Genomic DNA, 20,379 nt, shown 5'->3' on the forward strand with positions numbered 1-20,379 from the left:
CGTTTAAGCTAGACTAGAACATTGCAGATGCAGAAGGTAACAATGTTTTGAACGGAAGAATCTAATGGCTTAATTTTGTTATCACAAAAGATAACAAAATGTTTCCATTTTGCTGTTAAAACGCTCTGGAGGTTGGCTTTCTTGTTTCTTTTAAGATATGCATACAGTCTGGTGGCAGATTTAAATATCCAAACTTTATGACTTCCGGAGCCAAATCGCTAGATTAAGCCGCTTTTGGGTGCCTGATTTCTCCATGGATCTATGTGAGAAGGCTAGGGTTGAGATGCAGCTTTTGATGTGGAACCACTGAGCGTTCTAAGAGTGTGGTAAACCAAGGCCGACGAGCCCATGTGGGGGCACTAGAATCAGTGTCAGTGTGAGTGATGTTTGCCTAAGCTTCCGAAATGGAAGGCGTGGGAGAGGCGGAAAAGCGTAGGTAAATATCCCTCACCAATTCACCCCCTGGGCATTGCCTTTGGAGAGGGTGTGGGGACCTGGAGGCGAAGTTTGGGCATTCTTGAAAATATGGAAGGAGAACTTAGGGGTGAATCCTCACTCGTGTATTTGCTGTCTCCTGCTGAGGAGGTCGGCAATCTAATTGTTCGCCTACGGAAGGTGTTCCGACAGGAGATGAATCCCGTGATGGATTGCCCAGCTCCAAATGGTCTGCGAGAGACGTGACAGTTGGAGAGTGTCCCCCTGCCACCCCACCGGTTTTTGTATATAGTACATAGCTATCATGTTTTCCATGCAGACGAAGACAACTTTGCCTTTGAAGTGAGATTGAAAAGCTTTGAGCGCTACAAATACTGCTAGAAGCCCTTAGATAGTTGATGTGTAGATGTGCTTGGTGTCGGAGACCCTGAATCATATAACCTTGGAGATGGGTACCCCAACATGACAGCGCTGCATCTGCTGTTAGCACAATCTGTGGAACAGGGTCGATGAAGGGTCACCCTTTTGATCAATTGTGCGGATTCCACCACTGCAGAGAGCGATTGGTCCAGCTGTCCACCAACACTAGACCGGTCAATTGACCCTGGGATTGATTCCACTGACGTGCTGAGCATTCTTGTAGGGGACGCATGCGTAGTCTTACGAGGCACTATTGCTATGCATGACGCCATCATCCCTTGCAATTGCATGAAGGTTCTGGCTGGTAATTTTTGGTTGGCCTGAAACTGAAGTAACAGCTTGAATATTGCAAATTCTGGCTTCATTGGGAGAGGCTAGAGCCTTTTGAGTGTCGAGTGGCTCCCAGATAAGCTTGTGTCTGTGAAGTCTGCAGTTGAGACTTTGATGCGTTTACTGTGAAGCCCAACCGGGAGAGTAAGTCCAGCGTGACCACAGTGTGTGGTAGACACTTTTGGTGTGTGCCGGCTTTGACGAGAGAGTCGTCTAGGTACAGGACGACGTGGATCTGCTGTCTTCCAAGATGAGCTACTACTACTACTAGACATTTGATGAACACTCCACATGAGAGTACTTTGAACTGCTAGTGTTTGCCTGCTATCACAAATCTGAGGAATGGTCAATGAGCTGGATGTATGGGAATGCAAAAATATGTGTCTTAGGTCCAGTGTGGACATAATATCGCCTTGCTTTAGAAGTGGAAGCTCCTGTTGAAGTGTTGCCACATGAAAATGTTCAGAGAGTATGTACTGGTTTCACACTCTGAGATCCAGAATGGGTCTTAAGGAGCTGGCCTTTTTGGGAATTAGGAAATATAGTGAATAAATATCTGAACCTTGGTAGTGTAACAGAACTGGTTCTAGGGCTCTGTCCTGTAAGAGGGATTGCACCTCTTGTTTGAGTAAATGTAAGTGGTCTGACGACAGTTTGCAAGTGCGAGGTGGGATGTTTGTAGGATTGGTGGGAAGCTCCGCGCAATAACCATGACGGATAATGTTGATCGCCCATTTGTTGGTGGTTATGGATTGCCAAATGGGGCGAAACTGTTGAAGTCTTACCCTGATAGGTGTTAAGTAATCACGGGGAAGTGTGGGCAAATCACAGCTTGTTGGGGGAAGGGGTGTTACAGGGGGCCCCTTACCTCTACCTTTGGAATGGTTTCCTCTATACCCCCCCCCTCTATAGAAACCTCTACAGGGAGACAATTGGGTATTGGTTTTATAAGAGGAAGCATTTGGGTCCAAGGATGTGGTTTTTGACCCTCCTCTGTAAAAAGAGCACCAAAAGGATTTAAGGAATATTATAGTGAGAGCCCTCAGAAGGAAGCCGAGTTTAACTGGAAATTTAGCATGAATATGTCCTTTCTTTTGTTTGGGGTCTAGTTTGGGATGAACGATGTCCAAGTTAGAGTCAGAAGGTTCAAAGCTGCTGTCTTGATTTCGGCACCGAAGGTTTCGATGCCAGGATGGAATTTAATCAATCAATCAGGGGTTCATAAAGAGCACGGTGCGGGGAGGGGGCAGGGGGGTACAAGTGTCTCCAGGATGTTACGGTGCATCAGCAAATAGCCAGGTCTGGAGTCCCTTCAGGAACTTAGTGAGGGAAGGTGTGTAGGAGGTGGAGAAGGAGGGGGTAACATGCCTTGGCTGCGAGGAAAGAGAAGCATCCTCCCGTTCTTGTCTTTTTGACGCAGGGTGCCGTCGCAAGAGAGCTGGGCCGAGCCAGGGGATCTTTGGGGTGTATGGAACGAGAGGCAGTGGTTCATGTAGGCTGGTCAGGTGTTGTGGAGGGCTTTATGGGTGAGGAGCTTGAAGGGGATTCTCTTCTCGACAGGGACCCAGTATAGTGTCCTTAGGTGTTGGTGGCTTGGTAGGTTGAGGTCTGGCTGCAGCATTTTGGATGTTGGAGTTTTGGGGTGAGGTCCTTGTTGGCCTCAGCGTAGAGTGCGTTGCCGTAGACCAGTCTGCTGATGAGGACGTGGGTGACTGTTTTCCTATGTTCAAGGGGAATCCAGTTGAAGGTTGTTCTGAGGAGGCGGAGGGAGTGGTAGCAGGAGGAGGTGACCGCATTAATTTGGCGGTCCATTTTGAGTTTGGAGTCCAGGATGATTCAGTGGTTGCGTCTGTGGGGGATGGTGGGTTCCCGAGGGCGGGGCGGTCAACAGGTGCCACTCCAGGCATCAAGGTGTGGGCACATGATGAGTACTTCATTTTTTTTTCTGTGTTGTAGGCAGCTGTTCTTTCACCTGGCTACTGCTTCCATTCCTTCTTGGGAGATGTTGGGTTCGTTGGATAGGGACAGGATGAGTTTGGTGTCGTCGGCGTATGATACGATGTGAAGTCCGTGTGATGGATGCGAGTGGTGCTATGTAGACGTTGAACAGGGTCAGGCTGATGGAGGATCCTTGAGGGGACTCTGCAGGTGGTCGGTGTGGGTCCCGAGAGGAAAAGGGGGTGGGGGTGTGGGGGGGGGGGGGGGGGGGGAGAATTCTGACCCTCTGCATTCTGCTGGAGAGGAAGGAGCAGATCGAGTCGAAGGCCCTCTTTTGGATACCCACATTGTGTAGTCTGTGGCCTAGGGTATGATGAGAGCCAGAGTCGAAGACTGTGGAGATGTCCAGGAGGACGAGCGCCAGTCTCCTCTGTCGAGGAGTGAGCGGATGTCGTCTGTTGCAGCGCGAAGGGTGGTTTCAATGCTGTGGTTCCTCCCTTAAGCCTGACTGGGAGGAGTCTAGGATGTGGTTTTCTTCTATGAAGGAGGTGAGTTGACTGTTGATGGCTTTTTCCATTACTTTTGCCTGGTACGGGAGTAAAGAGATCGGTCTGTAGTTCTTGACGTCGGATGGGTCCACCAAGAATTTTTTCAGGAGGGGGTTGATCTTTGCTTGTTTCCAGTCGTCGGGGAAGGAGGCAGTCTCGAAGGAGTGGTTGATTTGCTGAAGAGCGGGCAATTAGGTCTGCAGCTCTGTGGTAGATGTGGTGGGGGCAGGGGTCTATGGGGGCCATGGAGTGGGTTGACTTGATAGTCTTCAGGGTGTCTTCAATGCTGAGGGTGGTCCAGCTGTCAAGTATCGGCTGTGCGTTGTAGGAGGTGGTGGCTGTGGGTTCTACATGCGGGCTGCTGTTGAAGTTGTCGTATAAGGTCTTGATTTTTAGATGGAAGGCACAGAGTGTCGCAGAGGTCCAGAGAGGGTGGGATGTCGGTGGTCCTGCTGTCCATTGCTTTTCGAGGCGTCTGCAGATTTGTCTACATTCTTGAAAGTTCAGTGCAGAACCAGCAGGCTTACTTGGCATGGGGGTTAAAGGTTTTCTTGAAGTGGGGAGGCGATGAGGCTGGCGCAGTTGGTGATACATTTGTGTAGGTTACTGGTGGCAGTGGTTGAGTCGTCATCTGGATCAGTGGGTGCGGAGCTGCAGAGGGAGGCGGAGAGCTGATCATCAGGGACTTGCTTTTAGAAGCGGAAGATTTTGGTTCCGAAACATGCTTCCTTTTTGGCATGGAGGATTTCAGCTCTGAACTGGATTTGAGCTGGAAGGTTTCGGATCTGAAGAGGATTTCGGTCGACTTAGTCCAGTACCGACAGGCTTGACTAACTGTTTCGGTGCCGAACCGGAAGGTGGGGAATCAGAAGGAATATGCTACTTACCAGTATGCATCTGTTCTTGGCATAGAGGGCTGCAGAGGGCTACATTATGAATAGATCGCCATCTGGTGTTGGGCTCGGATGATTGCACTGGTTTTTCTCTTGGAGAAGTCTTTTGTAGTCACGAGGCTGGTGACTCCTCCCTTGGGCGATAGTGCGCATGTGCATCGGCTCCATCCTTAGATTGTTTTGCCATAGTAGGGTTCAATGGTGTAGTATGATAGAATACAGAAAGATGCCCATGTAAGTGTATCTAAATAAGATAATGTTGGAACAGACAGGTTTCCGGGGAGGCAGGGAGGACATGTACCACTCTGCAGCTCTCTATGCCAAGAACAGATGCATACTGGTAAGTAGCATATGCTGTTCGAGGCATATGGGCTGCAGATGGTACATTATGAATAGATTACACAGCAGTTACCTCACTAGCGGTGGTCACCAGTGTCTGTTGCAACAGTTTGAAATAAAGCTTTTAATACAGCCTGGCCCACCCTTGCTTGTTGTGTTGCCTGCACGTCAACACAGTAGTGTTTTGTGAAGGTATGCTGTGTAGACCAAGTTGCTGCTTGGAATATTTCATCTAGGGGAATGTTCCCTAAGAATGCCATAGATGCCCCTAGTTTGCGTGTAGAATGAGCTCTAGGGGGAACAGTTAGTTTTCTTTTTGCCTTTATGTAACATATCTGAATACATTTTACAATCCATCTGGCAATACCTGCTTTAGATATAGGGTTGCCTTTATGTGTTGGGGAAAACGCTACAAATAGTTGTTTGGTTTTTCTGAAAGTGTGTTCTTTCTATGTAATATAATATTGCCCTTTTGACATCTAGTGTATGTAGGGCCCTTTCTGCTACCGTCTGTGGCTTTGGAAAAAAGACTGGTAGTTCCACTGGCTAATTGATGTGGAATGCTGAAATTACTTTAGGCAAGAACTTTGGGTTTGTTCTAAGAACCACTTCATTCTGGTTTAACTGTAGAAGTGTTGCTTGTATTGTTAATGCCTGTAACTCACTCACTCTCCCGAGGGAGGTAATGGCTATAAGGAAAGCCACTTTCCATGTAAGAAATTGCATTTAACACCTATGCATAGGTTCAAAAGGTGGTCCCATTAGTCTGGTGAGTACTATGTTGAGTTCCAGACTGGAGAAGGTGGTAGTCTTGGTGGAATAACTCTTTTGAGGCCTTCCATGAAAGCCTTAATTGCGGGTACCCTAAACGGGGATAGATGTTGCCCGTTCTGTAGGTATGCTGCTATAGCTGCAAGATGTACTCTAATGGAGGTGTAGGCAAGGTTACATTGCTGTAAGTGTAATAAGTAGCAAATAACATTTTGTGTAGATGCGTCCAGAGGGTTGATGTTATTACTGTTACAGTATACAGCAAACCTCTTCCACTTTGCTGCATAGCATGCTCTGGTGGTGGGACGTCTTGCTTGTTTAATAATTTCCATACAGTTTGGAGGTAAATTTAAGTATCCAAATTCTAAGACCTCAGGAGCAAGATCGCTAGGTTCAGTTGTTTGGGATCTGGGTGCATTTTTTCTCCATGGTTCTGTGTAAGGTGCATGGGTGAGATTCTTAGTTTTTAGTCTGGCACCTGTGAGTTGTAGTAGCGTGGTGAACCACGGCTGCCGTGCCCACGTGGGTGCTACCAGTATCATGGTCATTGAATGCTGTTGCAGTTTTCGAACCAATAATGGAATTAGTGGGAGAGAGGGAAAAGCGTATGCAAATTTGTTGGACCAATTTATCCATAATGCATTGCCCTGCGACAGATGGGGTGGGTACCTGGATGCGAAGCTTTGCCACTCATCAGAACGCAAAATGCCAAAAAGATCTATCTCCGGTTGTCCCCATCTTTGGAAGTATGGCTGCAGTATTTGGTTCTGCAGTTCCCATTCGTGTATTTGTTCTGACTCTCTGTTTAAGGTGTCTGCTATCTGATTTTGAACTCCTGGAAGGTGTTCGGCTAACAGATAGATGTTTTGAGGAATGGCCCATCTTCAAATTTCCTGCGCTAGTCTGGATAGTTGGAGAGTGGGTTTTCGCCCCTGTTTTTGAATATAATACATTGCTGTCATGAGGTTTGTTCTGACCAGGACTGCTTTGTTGAGAGTATGCATTTGAAAAGCTTTTAATGCTAGAAACACTGCTAGTAGTTCTAGATGGTTTATGTGCAGTCGTTTGTGCTGTACACTCCATCTTCCCTGCACTGTATATTTGTCCATATGCGCTCCCCATCCGGCGAGCGATGCATCCGCTGTTAGTATCACTTGTGGAATTGGTTCTAGGAACGACCGCCCTTTGGAAATGTTTGTTGTGTTCCACCACTTCAGAGAGTGATGTGTGCGGTCGTCTACCAACACCAGATCTGTAATCTGACCTTGAGCCTGATTCCACTGTGTTGCTAGACATTCTTGAAGCGGACGCATTTGTAGTCTGGCATATGGTATTAGCAGTATGCAGGAGGACATCATCCCCAACAGCTGCATGAACACTTGAGCTGTTAGTGAGTGTTGTGGTTGAAATCTTTGAATTAGGGTGAGCATTGTCTGAATCCTGACTGGATTGGGGTATACTAGGGCTTTTTCTGTATTTATAGTAGCCCCTAGATATTGTTGAACCTTGTTTGGTTGCAGGTGGGATTTTGTGTAGTTCACCGTAAACCCTAGCTGGTGCAGCAGTTGAATTGTCCTTTGTGTGTTTTGAAGACATTCCTCTTGTGACTTGGCCTTAAAGTCCAAGTAAGGGAAGACATGAATTTGCTGTCTTCTTAGGTGTGCTGCTACTACTGCTAGGCATTTTGTGAACACCCTTGGTGCTGTTGTGACTCCAAACGGAAGGACCTTGAAATGATAATGTCGTCCTTCTATTACAAACCGGAGGTATTTTCTGTGAGCTTTGTGAATTGGGATGTGAAAGTAAGCGTCTTTTAGATCCAGTGTAGAAAGAAAGTCCCCTTTCTTCAGTAAAGGAAGTACCTGTTGGAGCGTGACCATGTGGAAATGTTCTGAATTTATGTGTGCATTGAGAGGTCTGAGGTCTAGTATAGGCCTTAGAGATACGTCTTTTTTGGGAATTAGAAAGTATAGAGAATATACTCCTGTTACTTGTTGATGTTGTGGAACCTCCTATCGCATGCTTTTGTAGCAGTGATAGTACTTCCTGTTTTAATAATGTCCGATGATCTTGACTCATTGGACGCTGTCGGGGGGGGGGGGGATGTTTGTTGGTGTAGCAGTGAGCTCTAGGCAATAACCATGTTGGTTAATTTGTCTCACCCACCTGTCTGATGTGATGTTTTCCCAGACAGGTAGGAACTGTGATAGGCGTCCCCCGACCGGTGTTGCATGGTCTGGGGGGGAGCTGTATGAAGTCACTGTTTTGGAGTAGGAGAGTTGCGGTTGTTGTTTCCGCGACCTCTACCCTTGTTGTGGTTACCTCTGTAACTGCCTCTAGAAATACCTTTAGGTGATGGTGTAAAAGAGGATGATTGCTGGCTTGTGCCTGTATTCTTTGATCCGCCTCTAAAGGTGGACCTACGAAAGGAACCTCTCTGAGATGGCTATTGCAATGCTCCCATTGACTTAGCCGTTTGTGTCCTTTTTCATTTTCTCCAATGCCTCATCTGTGCTTGAGCCGAAGAGTGTTTTCCCATCAAAAGGCTGGTTCAATAAAGAAGTTTCTACCTCCCGTTTGAACCCTGAGACCGAGCCATGCATGTCTTCTTAACATGATACTGGTGTTTATAGATCTTGCCGCAGTGTCTGCTGCGTCTAAAGCACACTTAATGGAAGTGTTGCTTATTATCTTCCCTTCTTGTATCAGCTGCTCTGCCCTTTTTTGATGTTCCTTAGAGAGAAGTGTAATGAGTTTCTCCAACTCATCATAATGAGCTCTATCATAGCGTGCAAGTAGCGCTTGCGTATTTGCTATGCGCCAGCTGTTTGATGCTTGAGATGCGACTCTCTTGCCAGAGGCATCTATTAACTTGGACTCCTTGTCAAGAGGAGGAGCTTCTCCTGTTAGTGAGTTCGCCCTCTTACGAGCATTTGAGACTACTAACTAGTCCAGAGGTATTTGGCCCTTAATAAATACTGGGTCTTTTGGGGCTGCCTTATACTTTGTCAAAACTTGGGTTTAACACCCTAGCCCTCACAGGATCTTTAAAAATATCTGACGTGTGAGTGAGGAGACCTTTAAGCATTGGTAGGGTCCCTGAAGATTTTTGTGCAGCAGGTAGTGTTTCTAAAAGGAAATCTATCTGAGGTTCCGCATGTAAATCTACCTTGTGGTATTTTGCTGCCCTATTAATCAATTGTGCAAAACCCAAATTATCATCAGGGGGAGAGGGTTTGAGGGATACAGGTCAGGGTCATTATCATTATCTGGCACTACATCATAATCGTCCCATGGGTCTGTGTCTTCTGGGATAGTATTGTTATCATCCCCAGGAAAATCCCCATCACCTGTGTCACTTTCTACATCTGTTTAAGGTGTAGATGGGCGTGGTGTAAAAGGTCGAGGGATAGCTAGCAGAGTATGAGGAAGAGGAGAAGAGGGTTTGTCCATAGGCTATGGAGAAAGGGGAGGAGTTGTATGTCCCCATTGTTCTCTTCTTAGGAGGAGGAGCTTTTCCCTCCAACGGTTGAGTCTTACTCTTTTTAGGTGGTTTTGTCCTCACCTTGCCAGTTTGTGGATCAATAAACAAAGTCTTGTTTTGGATCTGTCTCTTGCTCTTGTGTCGGTACCGAAGTCTTTGGGTCCGATAGGTGCTTTTGCTTCTGTGTCTCGGTGTTATGTGTTTTCGGCACCAAGAGTTTGCTAGAGTCCGATTTTTTCGGTATCGAGGGAGTCTTCGACGTCTAAGCAGGTTTCGGTTTCGACATGGAATGTTTCGACTTCAAGCTCTCTTTGGTATGGAGCTTTGGTGTCGATGTCTACCGTTTATCGGATCCGACATGGTGGGAGACAGAGTGTTTCGGTTTCGTTGCCGAGCCAAAAGGCGGGGCGTCGGAAACTTTTTTCGGTTGTCTGACCGGGCTCGAAGGCGGGGTCGACACCAATCGGGGTCGGTTTTGTGGCAAAGGGACGTCGTCACTCACGGTTTGATGAAAGTAGACTTCTTCGACATCAGACTCGTCCTCTTCTGACCCCGACCTGTCCTCATCTCCTTCCTCCACCTCGGAGTGTTCCACCTCGAACAGTTCTGGGATTGCATCTGACTCCATCCTCGACATCTCGTGTCTTCGGGCTCGACGGTTTCTAATAGTCGACTTGGAGGAGAAAGCCGCGCAGGCTTCACAATCCCTGGATTCGTGGTCAGGTGACAAATAGAGGTTGCACACCTCGTGTAGGTCCTTGTGTGGGAATTTAGCACCACACGTTGGACATTTCTTGAATGGAGTCCTTCCCATGGACTCCGGGCTGGACTACATCGAAATAGGCCTCCCGGTCCCGTCGACGTGGAGTTGGAAATCTTCGGTGTTGACGTCGAAGCGCGTCGAAATGGGAATGAACTCACGCTCGATAAACAATACCGTCGAATTGGAAAGGGAATACGCGCCGAAATTAACTTTTTCTCGAAGTCGATCCGGAGCGCTTCAATCCTCATCCGAACCCGATGGCGGAAAAAAACAATCCAAGGATGGAGCCGATGCCCATGCGCACTATCACCCAAGGGAGGAGTCACCAGCCTCGTGACTACAAAAGACTTCTCCAAGAGAAAAACCAGTGCAATCATCCGAGCCCAACACCAGATGGCGATCTATTCATAATGTACCGTCTGCAGCCCATATGCCTCGAACACATTGTCTCATTGCTGACCTTGTCCAGAAGGCAGAGGTGGTGCCGAAAACTTAGGTGTTTCGAGTATGGGCTGAAGGGGCAAGGGATCATTGGTACTCATGGCATCCTGACCCGGAGGCACGTCTCCAGACTCCTCTATTTCGAGTACCGAATCAGACTCTTGAAAAGATGGCCTCTACTCCTTCTGCCACTACAACATCTTCATGCTCGGATTCTTCACCGATGATATCCAGAGTATTGAATAATCTGACATTGCATTTCACGATGTCAAGTCTGTCGATCCCAAAGTCTTTTTTGGACCAAAACGATTTAAAAGCTTCAGTCATCTTCTTTGTGCTCAGCACAAATTACACACTTTGAGTCAGTACGAAGGTACTTGGCGTGGCACGGAGGGCAGAATTTAAACGAAGTCCGTACCATCGACAGAAGACTGGACCGGCGTGGTCAGTCCCGAAGGCCGCTCACAAAATGATTGATTGAAAATGAAGGATTCGCTGACCGAAGCAATACTCTGAGAAGAAACGCGTATGAAACAATACCGTCAAGGGTAGAGTGGATTGCGCACCGAGGGGAACCCGAAGAATGGTTTCCAACCGGAGCCCAGCAATACACGTCCGAACCAGATGGCTGAAAAAACAATCTAACAATGGAGTAGATGCCCATTCCCACAGAAAGGAGGAGATAATTACCTTGTGACTGAAAAGTCTTCTTCAAAGAAAAAACCTGCAAACATCCGGAACACTAGATGGCAGGAGTATGTAAAGAATGTATCTACAGCAAACATGCCTCAAACACAACTGTTTCATTGCAGCATGAAGTGATCCTGAAAGCACAAACTGCAGTTCATTGTTTTACCTACTCTTTTTTTACTTTTAAATGTATTTTATTGAGCCAGTAAGCATAGTAAAGCCTCACATTACAAAATATTTGTAACAGGTAAACCAATCGAAAATGACAGGCAGGCGTGTGTTCAGCACGCTGTGCGGTTTGGCGAAAAAGATGGTTTCCCGATGAGAGCGATTTGATGCTCAGAAGGCAAATGGTAGGCAAGATTAGCAAACAAGTTTGAACAAACAATGCCCACAAAACCCCTCCACCCCCCCGTACCTACTCTTTTTTGCGTTCGTATTGCCATAGTATTTTCTGATTACCCTTTCCGAGGATGGAAACACCATATCAAAAAATTCTGAATTAACAATTCTCATAATAAGCTACCTCAGCCCCACTCTGAAGGCTTTCCCCTTGCAAGGCATCTAGGACAAGCTTACAACCATCTTTAAAGCAACCCTCTACATCACAACCACCCGCACCTGCAAACCGGAAGCATTCTAACTTCTAACTGGACCCAATTATCCCAAAAACGGAACACTGCTCCACTCTTACCAGCAAGCATCAACCTTTCCTTGGCCACAGCATCTACCCCAAATTTCAAATCACAAGGTGCCAAACCCCACACGCCTAACACATACGTCACCTCCACATTTTAAACCTGCTCGGTCTTCCAAGTTCATGTCACCAACCAAGAATAACTCACAGGCATCCAACACACAATCCACACCAACCTCAAAACCAACCACATCTTTAAAGCCAGCTTTAAAAAATACCATCAGCTATGAACCCAAAATGTCCCCCTGACACACCCTAAAATATAACAGACATCAAGCCTTGCACAACTAATACAGCACAGATAGGTCCTGCTCAACCCAATGCAGCATAGACACAAGCCCAGCTCAACCCAATGCAGCACAGACACAATCCCTGCACAACCCAATGCAGCACAGACACAAGCCCTGCACAAGCCAATGCAGCACAGATACAAGCCCTGCACAACCCAATGCAGCACAGATCGGTCCTGTTCATGTAGCACAGATACAAGCCCTGCAAAACCCAATGCAGCACAGATAGGTCCTGTTCAATCCATTGCAGCACAGATACGAGTCCTGCACAACCAAACACAGCATAGACACAATCCCTGCACAACCCAATGCAGCACAGACACAAGCCCTGCACCACCCAATGCAGCACAGATACAAGCCCTGCACCACCCAATGTAGCACAGATACAAGCCCTGCACAAGCCAATGCAGCACAGATACAAGCCCTGCACAAGCCAATGCAGCACAGATACAAGCCCTGCACAACCCAATGCAGCACAGATACAAGCCCTGCACAACCCAATGTAGCACAGATACAAGCCCTGCACAACCCAATGTAGCACAGATACAAGCCCTGCACAACCCAATGCAGCACAGATACAAGCCCTGCACAACCCAATGCAGCACAGATACAATCCCTGCACAACCCAATACAGCACAGATACAATCCCTGCACAACCCAATGCAGCACAGATACAATCCCTGCACAACCTGATGCAGCACAGATACAATCCCTGCACAACCTGATGCAGCACAGATACAATCCCTGCACAACCCAATGCAGCCATCCCATGTGCCCCGGCTCTTCCCAACAGCCTACCACTACAGCTAATCACTGCTCTATTGAGTACATGTGCACGAACCTGCCACACTAGATGAGCAAAGCGGACCTAATGCGGTTTCTAATTTAATACAATTTCTTGATGTAGGAACAGTGACCAGACGGTGAGGAGAGGATGCACCAGTACGTTTTAGATAAACTCAAGAAAAGAACAGCCCCAACGCAGATGTATAGAATAAAAGGGCACTTACTCCAGTGACAGCTTGAGAGTAGCCCTTCATCTCACTCATACTAGACATCTGTAAAAAGAAAAAAAGATCCCATTTACCAGAAAATGGAGGAGACGAAGCATCGAAATACAGACATTTGCAGGAACATACTGACAGGGTGCAGTGTCAGGGAATCCAGACAGCCACCAGTGCCAGGGGAGACCTGAGCCACCGGAACGTAAACACAAGGGAGGAAACCGGAGTTGCTTCTAAAGAGACGTCAGAGACTGAGGAGAGAGGATAGGAAAAGCTAGAAACGAGAGGAGAGGAAAGATGAGAGGAGGAAAAGAGCAGAACCCCAGGTGAGACCCGAGCCACTCGGGTACCAAAGAAAACGAGACAGGATGCGCTCATACACAACGCCACAGAGGGAAAAATGAGTGACTCGTCACTTCAGTTCCTTAGCGTTGACTTCTTTCATATAATCATTGAATCATTACCCTTCGTCAGTCTGGGTGTCCTCTGCAACCTTAAATAGCAGTGAACTGTTTTAAGATGGGCATAGGCCTCAACAACATTGTTTATTTAGTAGCCGGTCCTCATTGAAAACAACCCAAACTTCAACCAATGGGTCTGAAGTATGGAGCTCTCTTACTCCCCCTAGGGGCCATCCCAGCTCTGATGTCTCCCGCACCTCATGTGGCAGGAAGTCTCTGCTTTAACTCATGTTTGACCTGTCATTGGTCACTTTTTCAGTCCTTCTTGGACTTCCGTCAGCCACATCTTCAACTTTCGTCAGTCTGAGTTGCTTTTAGGGTAATTTCAGCTTAGTACTGGTTTAGGGGGACTGTCGCCAGCTGCCACTGTGGCTAAGAAGGAAAAAAAGCTTGCATCAAATCCTTCTTGCACGGCGGACAACAGATCTACACTGAAGCATCTAATGATCAGATCAGGCTTTGCCTTTATCCCAGTCTTAAACCGTCTCGCTGCAACGCCAGGATCACCTGCCTTCAGAGATGTTTAAGAAGGTTGGAAATACCTCCTTCTAAAAGGAGATGCTCACTCTTCTGGGGAAGATTGTGAAAAATTCCCCCTTCAATCACCCCACGAAGGTGAAAGCCATCTCCTCCAACCATCACTCAAAGTGTTTCTAAAACAAACGACAAAGACCACCTGGGTAAAAAAACTGTTTGGAAAATCTTGTGTTCCACGCACGCATCCAGTCAAACTCCCTGCTCAAGTCTTTAGCAACCAACCCTCCACCGTCAATGAGAAAGGCACAGTCGCGGATGGCCATTCAATTCATGTGCTTCCTCAGAATGATTCAAGCATGTAAATATATGAAAGATCCAGGGCTGGATAACCTGAGCAACTTGTTCCTCATTCACAAGGTCAGAAGAGGAGACAAGGAACAGACAGACAGGAGAGTGGAGCATGCGTGCTGGTGCGCCCCCAGGATTGGATCATTCTTGGAGTTACTGGGCTGACTCGACCCTGTGGAGGTACCTTTATTCTGGGAAAGTCACTCAACCTGAAATGACGGATAAGCACTTTCAAGCACTGCCAAACCAATGTGTTACTCTGTCGATGTAGGACAATAATCAGAAAAGCGTATCTAGAGAGACAGCCCTGGGTGCAACAACAATGGTGAACACTTCAGTACAGACCCACTCTTGAACAGAAACCTGTGCCACTCGTGTCAACACACCAGAGAAGCAGCCTGAAAACCTACATACATTAAGAGAGAAGGCGATGCCTCAACTGTTCCTATACACACAGAATAGCAGTCGTCTGAACCAATCAGACATCAATTCATAAAGGCTTAGGCACCAGACAGACACCGACTGAAGCATTAAGATGTAAAAACACAAACTAAGAAAGGCACTGGGGCACGAGGAAATAAAAGCAGGAACCAGTAAGACTGTTTCTAGGAGCCACTCCACAGTAGTTAGGTTTACCTCTCCGGCCAAGCTGACCTGTGGTAAACACCCTCATTGTATGGCACACAGGCATTCTTCTCGTCCTGTGTCACCGCTAACAGACAGATACCCGTGTCCTTCCAAAGCTTGACACCAAGTTCCCATACGGGCACCCCGAGCAGAGCTTTGCTACGGGCACCCCGAGCAGTGCTTCGCTACGGGCACCCCGAGCAGTGCTTCGCTACGGGCACCCCGAGCAGTGCTTCGCTACGGGCACCCCGAGCAGTGCTTCGCTATGGGCACCTCGAGCAGTGCTTCGCTACGGGCACCTCGAGCAGTGCTTCGCTACGGGCACCCCGAGCAGTGCTTCGCTACGGGCACCCCGAGCAGTGCTTCGCTACGGGCACCCCGAGCAGTGCTTCGCTACGGGCACCCCGAGCAGTGCTTCGCTATGGGCACCTCGAGCAGTGCTTCGCTACGGGCACCCCGAGCAGTGCTTCGCTACGGGCACCCCGAGCAGTGCTTCGCTACGGGCACCCCGAGCAGTGCTTCGCTACGGGCACCCCGAGCAGTGCTTCGCTACGGGCACCCCGAGCAGTGCTTCGCTACGGGCACCTCGAGCAGTGCTTCGCTACGGGCACCTCGAGCAGTGCTTCGCTACGGGCACCTTGAGCAGTGCTTCGCTACGGGCACCTCGAGCAGTGCTTCGCTACGGGCACCTCGAGCAGTGCTTCGCTACGGGCACCCCGAGCAGTGCTTCGCTACGGGCACCCCGAGCAGTGCTTCGCTACGGGCACCTCGAGCAGTGCTTCGCTACGGGCACCTCGAGCAGTGCTTCGCTACGGGCACCTCGAGCAGTGCTTCGCTACGGGCACCTCGAGCAGTGCTTCGCTACGGGCACCTCGAGCAGTGCTTCGCTACGGGCACCCCGAGCAGTGCTTCTCTATGGGCACCTCGAGCAGTGCTACTCAATGGGCACCTCGAGCAGTGCTACTCAATGGGCACCTCGAGCAGTGCTACTCAATGGGCACCTCGAGCAGTGCTTCTCTACGGACACCTAGAGCAGTGCTTCTCTATGGGCACCTCGAGCAGTGCTTCTCTATGGGCACCTCGAGCAGGCACAAGAACACTTCAAGGCGTCCGCACAGACTAACATTTCTCCTCTTAGGAAACAAATAGGAGAGTAAGGAGTTATGTCCGCGAACATCGGACGGGAAATACTCCTGATTCCCTGGTCAAGGATCAAAAAGAACAAAAAAGAGGAGTACTACCCGTTGAGGGTATGTGAAGGCTTTTATCTAAACTCAGGAAGAAATTTTCCTTTGTTAGGAAACCCCTCACTCACCACCTGGTGGTGACTTGCTTCATCATCGGGGCCCACCCAAGTGGCCTAGCGTCACTTGGGTGTGCTTCAACACCTGCAACTGCAGTGGAGCTGGTAGTGAAATGTGGGGTGCAAACAAAAAAGAATGTGAGTGTTAAAAATGTCCTGGTATTCTTTGGTATAAAATTTTAATAAAAAAGATACTGGACAAAATTAAGAAAAACAGTCACTACCAGCTCCACTGCAGTTGCAGGTGTTGAAGCACACCCAAGTGACGCTAGGCCACTTGGGTGGGCCCCGATGATGAAGCAAGTCACCACCAGGTGGTGAGTGAGGGGTTTCCTAACAAAGGAAAATTTCTTCCTGAGTTTAGATAAAAGCCTTCACATACCCTCAACGGGTAGTACTCCTCTTTTTTGTTCTTTTTAACATTTCTCCTCGACATAGCAGGGAGTTCACAAATGGGGAAGATCTTAATTGTACAGATAGGGTACGTGGGTGAACAACAGCAGAAACGGTCTGTAGCACGTCATGAAACTCACACAGACACAACGAAGAAAAGACACACCCAAACCCCCCCAGTCTTGGACAGGCAGAGGCACACACCTTACCCCACTCTGGGACAGGCAGAGGCACACACCTTACCCCATTTTCCAGTGCGTAGGTGTTGATGAAGTAGGCCAGCATATTACAGAGCCACAAAGAAATGATGTCACCCAGCAGACGTGGAACAAGGCCGCTAGAAGGAGAGAGGAACTAGCCATGTAAATACTGAAGAAACAAGCACATGTAACATGGTAGATCTTGGAACAGGGAGTGTTTGATTAAAACATGCCAAGGTGTTGAGACTGACAGAGTAGGACATCAGAACCCACTCAGGTGTGTAGGCTACCAAACGGACCACCCACCTACCCGAACTGCAAAAGCTGAAAGAGGTGCAACACAAAAGGCTACCCAGGTGAAGTTGATATGAAAACAAAGATACAAACTCTGCGCTGCAAAGGTAGAACTAGAAGATGGCCAACATTCCGAAGTGCAGCACACTGGGCATCACCTCCAGGACTAAAAACTAAAGCTAACAATCCTTGTACAAAGCACAGGTGAGACGGCGTCTGTTGGAACATTAGGGACCGAGAAGCTGCACCTTCAAAGAATACGCAAAGAATCACTGGGAGCTGCAAGCGTTACTGTCAGCAGCGCTGATTCCTAAAGACAATATGCAAAATAAACAATTGATGGACAGAATGCTGGACAATGCAAACATTCACCCCCCAGTCAGAAGGATCCGAGTTTAATCCATCATTCTTCTGCTCACCACACCGCCCCAGTTTGGACCCAGCCATATGCAAATCAGTCTTGACCCTGTTCCTTGTGGGAACAATCCAGCCCGAACTGTCAAGCCAGGCCCTCCCTGGATCGGACACAAGCATCCTGGGACCGGTTTCAGGGAATCACCCTTTATCAGCCAGGCTAGCTTTAATTTAGTGGTGTTGTGAGCACGGGACCCACATCTGGGCATACCCATCCCACTTAGGGCGACATATGCAAAAGAAACAATTGATGGACGGAATGCTGGACAATGCAAGCATTCACCCCCAGTCACAAAGAAAGCCTGACACCGGTCCTAGGAAGTTTGTTTCCAGTCCAGGGAGAACCTGGCTTGGCAGTTTGGGCTGGACTGTTTCCATGAGGCACAGGGTCAGGACTGACTTGCATATGGCTGGGTCCAAACTGGAATGGCATGGTGAGCAAAAAACAATGGATTTAGGCCCAGATCTCTGTACTGGGGTGAATTTAAGACATTGTTCTGCATTCTGTCCATCAATTGTTGCTAAAGACACAGCACACAGCTCATTCATCTGACTCTCCAACTGCTAACAGGTGTGAACTGACCAGCACCACAATCACTGCTACCAATAAACGGGAAAGAAAGGTAAAAGCAAAATATATAGATCAGCTTACTTTTCACTAACCAGCAAGCCCTGCAGGAGGTATTCATTCTCTATGGGCCAATACTTGACGCTGAGTAACAGATGTATACTGTTACCCAACTCAATGGTACTCATTTTATCAACCTCAGAAGGATGAAAGGCTGCGTGGACCCACCGGGATTTGAACCTGTGACCATGAGGTTGAACACAGGTCCCTACAGTGGACGCATTAGTTTACCAAGACACCAGATCCTTCTGCTAGGACCAGATAATGATAGTTACCCAATGCGCAAAGAATATCAGTTCTCGATCATTCTTTATTCAGTTTCCTGGAAGTTAAAACCACATGACCCTGTTGAAAGGTAGATAAACACCAGACTAGAGGAGGCCACATCTGTAGAGCAGGAAGTGCTTCATAAATCGGTGCTCCGTTGAAATATGTGATACTGCTTCTGTTGCATCTTTCTTTAGCTCCATTTAACCAGAATTCTAGTTTCATCCCGCTCTGCAGAGCCCCCGCCTCCCATTCCCACGAGTGGACAACATGGAAACTGAACAATCAGAACTTACGCAAAGAGGCCCAAGATCCCATCCTCGCGGTACACTGTGACCATGGAATCAATAACTCCACTGCAAAGAAAAGAGGGTACAAGTTACACAACGCCCAGGAAGCAGATGAACACTTGCAGCCGAACAGATCCACACTGCACGTGGTTCCAACACAACTAACGCACCAAGGATCAGAGCAAGCCCCACAACGCCGATGCAGACTGGAGGAGGAGGAGCACCACGAGGACATGGCTTCTGCCATTCATTTGCTTTATCACATCCTGCAACCACAAACAGTACCTGTGCAGGAGCTCTAGGATGGTAGAGAATCAGGAGAGGGTAGACATTCCCACACTCGTAACTTCTACCAGTGCATGATCAAGGGGCTCCACAGGGATACAGGCAACACCATTCACCAACCATCCGCTGCACCGTGCCTCAGGAAAGGATCAGGGACACCTCACAAACATGCAGGCATCGTAAAGTAGCAGAGAAGGTGGAGTACGGTCAGGACAGTAGACTAAACATCTGCTCCCAACCAGCAGTACAGATCTGTGGCTGCACCTCAGGCATGGACGTCGAAGCAAAAGTATCAGTGATTCACACACAGAAAATTCTGGCGGTACAAGTGAGGTTGGAACACAGCCACAAGAAAACAAGTTACTTACCTGTAACTTTGGTTCCCCAGTATTGGTAACTTTCATAGATTCCCATGCTTAGCATCATTCCCCGTCGTCGGAATGGGAGCCTCGGTAAATTAAAAAAAATAACCATAGGTACAAAAGAGAAAACCATGCCTAGACCTCATCTCATTTTGTAGCATATCACCCTCTTTGTGTAAAAGAGCCCAAACTTTCCACAACCACCAATCAGAATAGCCTCACCCCATAGAACCTTCCTGAGAGAGCCTCAGAGCCTCAGATTTTCATAGCCGTTGTGCAAACAGCCACTATCTCAGTAAAAAGGCCGAGCTTTCCCAGGGGATGAGGGTGGGCGCATGGGAATCTATGAAAGTTACCCAATACTGGGGAACCAAAGTTACAGGTAACTGGTTTTCTTACCCCAGTATTGGAACTTTCATAGATTTCCATGCTTTGCATCAGAATAGCTAGCAGTAAATCACCAAAGAACATTTTGTTAGATACATGGCATCACAACCATATGACAATTCTTATAGCAGGCTTTGCTAAATTGTACACTAGAAATAAAACATTGCTGAAACCACAAAATGTGCTTACCAGGATGGAGGGAAAGCTCACCTCTCATTGAAAAAGATTCCTGAGGACTGCTTGACCAACAGCAGCGTCGTCCCGTCCTGCGGACTCTAGGCAGTAGTGCTTCGTGAAGGTATGTGTACTGCTCCACGTTGCTGCCCTGCATATGTCCTTGATCGCGACTCCAGAGAAAAGAGCCACCGACGATGCAGCTCTTGTGGAATGTGCACAGTCTTTTCTGTCCAGGGGCTTGCCCGCCGCCTGATGGCAGAATGGAAGCGCACTAGAGATCCAGCGTGAAATGCCACTCTTTGCCAAAGGAAACCCCTCCGTGGTGCTGTAGGACACAAATAATTGTGATGACTTTCTAAAGGACCGTGTGCGTTCTAAGTAGAATTTCAAGCATCCTTAAACGTCCAAAGAACGTAATGTCCG

General features: G+C 48.0%; 1 protein-coding gene across 5 annotated transcripts in view; it reads right to left on the reverse strand.

Annotated features, from left to right (window-relative positions):
• Positions 1-20,379, reverse strand: part of MTCH2 (mitochondrial carrier 2) — a 274,703-nt gene that overhangs the window by 78,339 nt on the left and 175,985 nt on the right. For 3 of the 5 annotated variants that reach the window (XR_015309194.1, XM_086959748.1, XM_086959747.1), the window contains exons 8-10: positions 18,752-18,811; positions 16,896-16,989; positions 13,050-13,097 (exon numbers count right to left, since the gene is read on the reverse strand). Coding sequence is in view for 4 of the 5 variants with exons in the window: in XM_086959748.1 (XP_086815874.1) it covers positions 13,050-13,097; positions 16,896-16,989; positions 18,752-18,811 (202 nt within the window). In the remaining variant the exon portion in view is untranslated. The remainder of the gene's footprint in view (positions 1-13,049; positions 13,098-16,895; positions 16,990-18,751; positions 18,812-20,379) is intronic. The other 2 variants (XM_086959750.1, XM_086959749.1) reach the window with 1 other exon arrangement.

The sequence above is a fragment of the Lissotriton vulgaris genome, chromosome 2_2, assembly GCF_964263255.1.
Source record: "Lissotriton vulgaris chromosome 2_2, aLisVul1.2, whole genome shotgun sequence".
NCBI classification, from domain to species: domain Eukaryota; kingdom Metazoa; phylum Chordata; class Amphibia; order Caudata; family Salamandridae; genus Lissotriton; species Lissotriton vulgaris.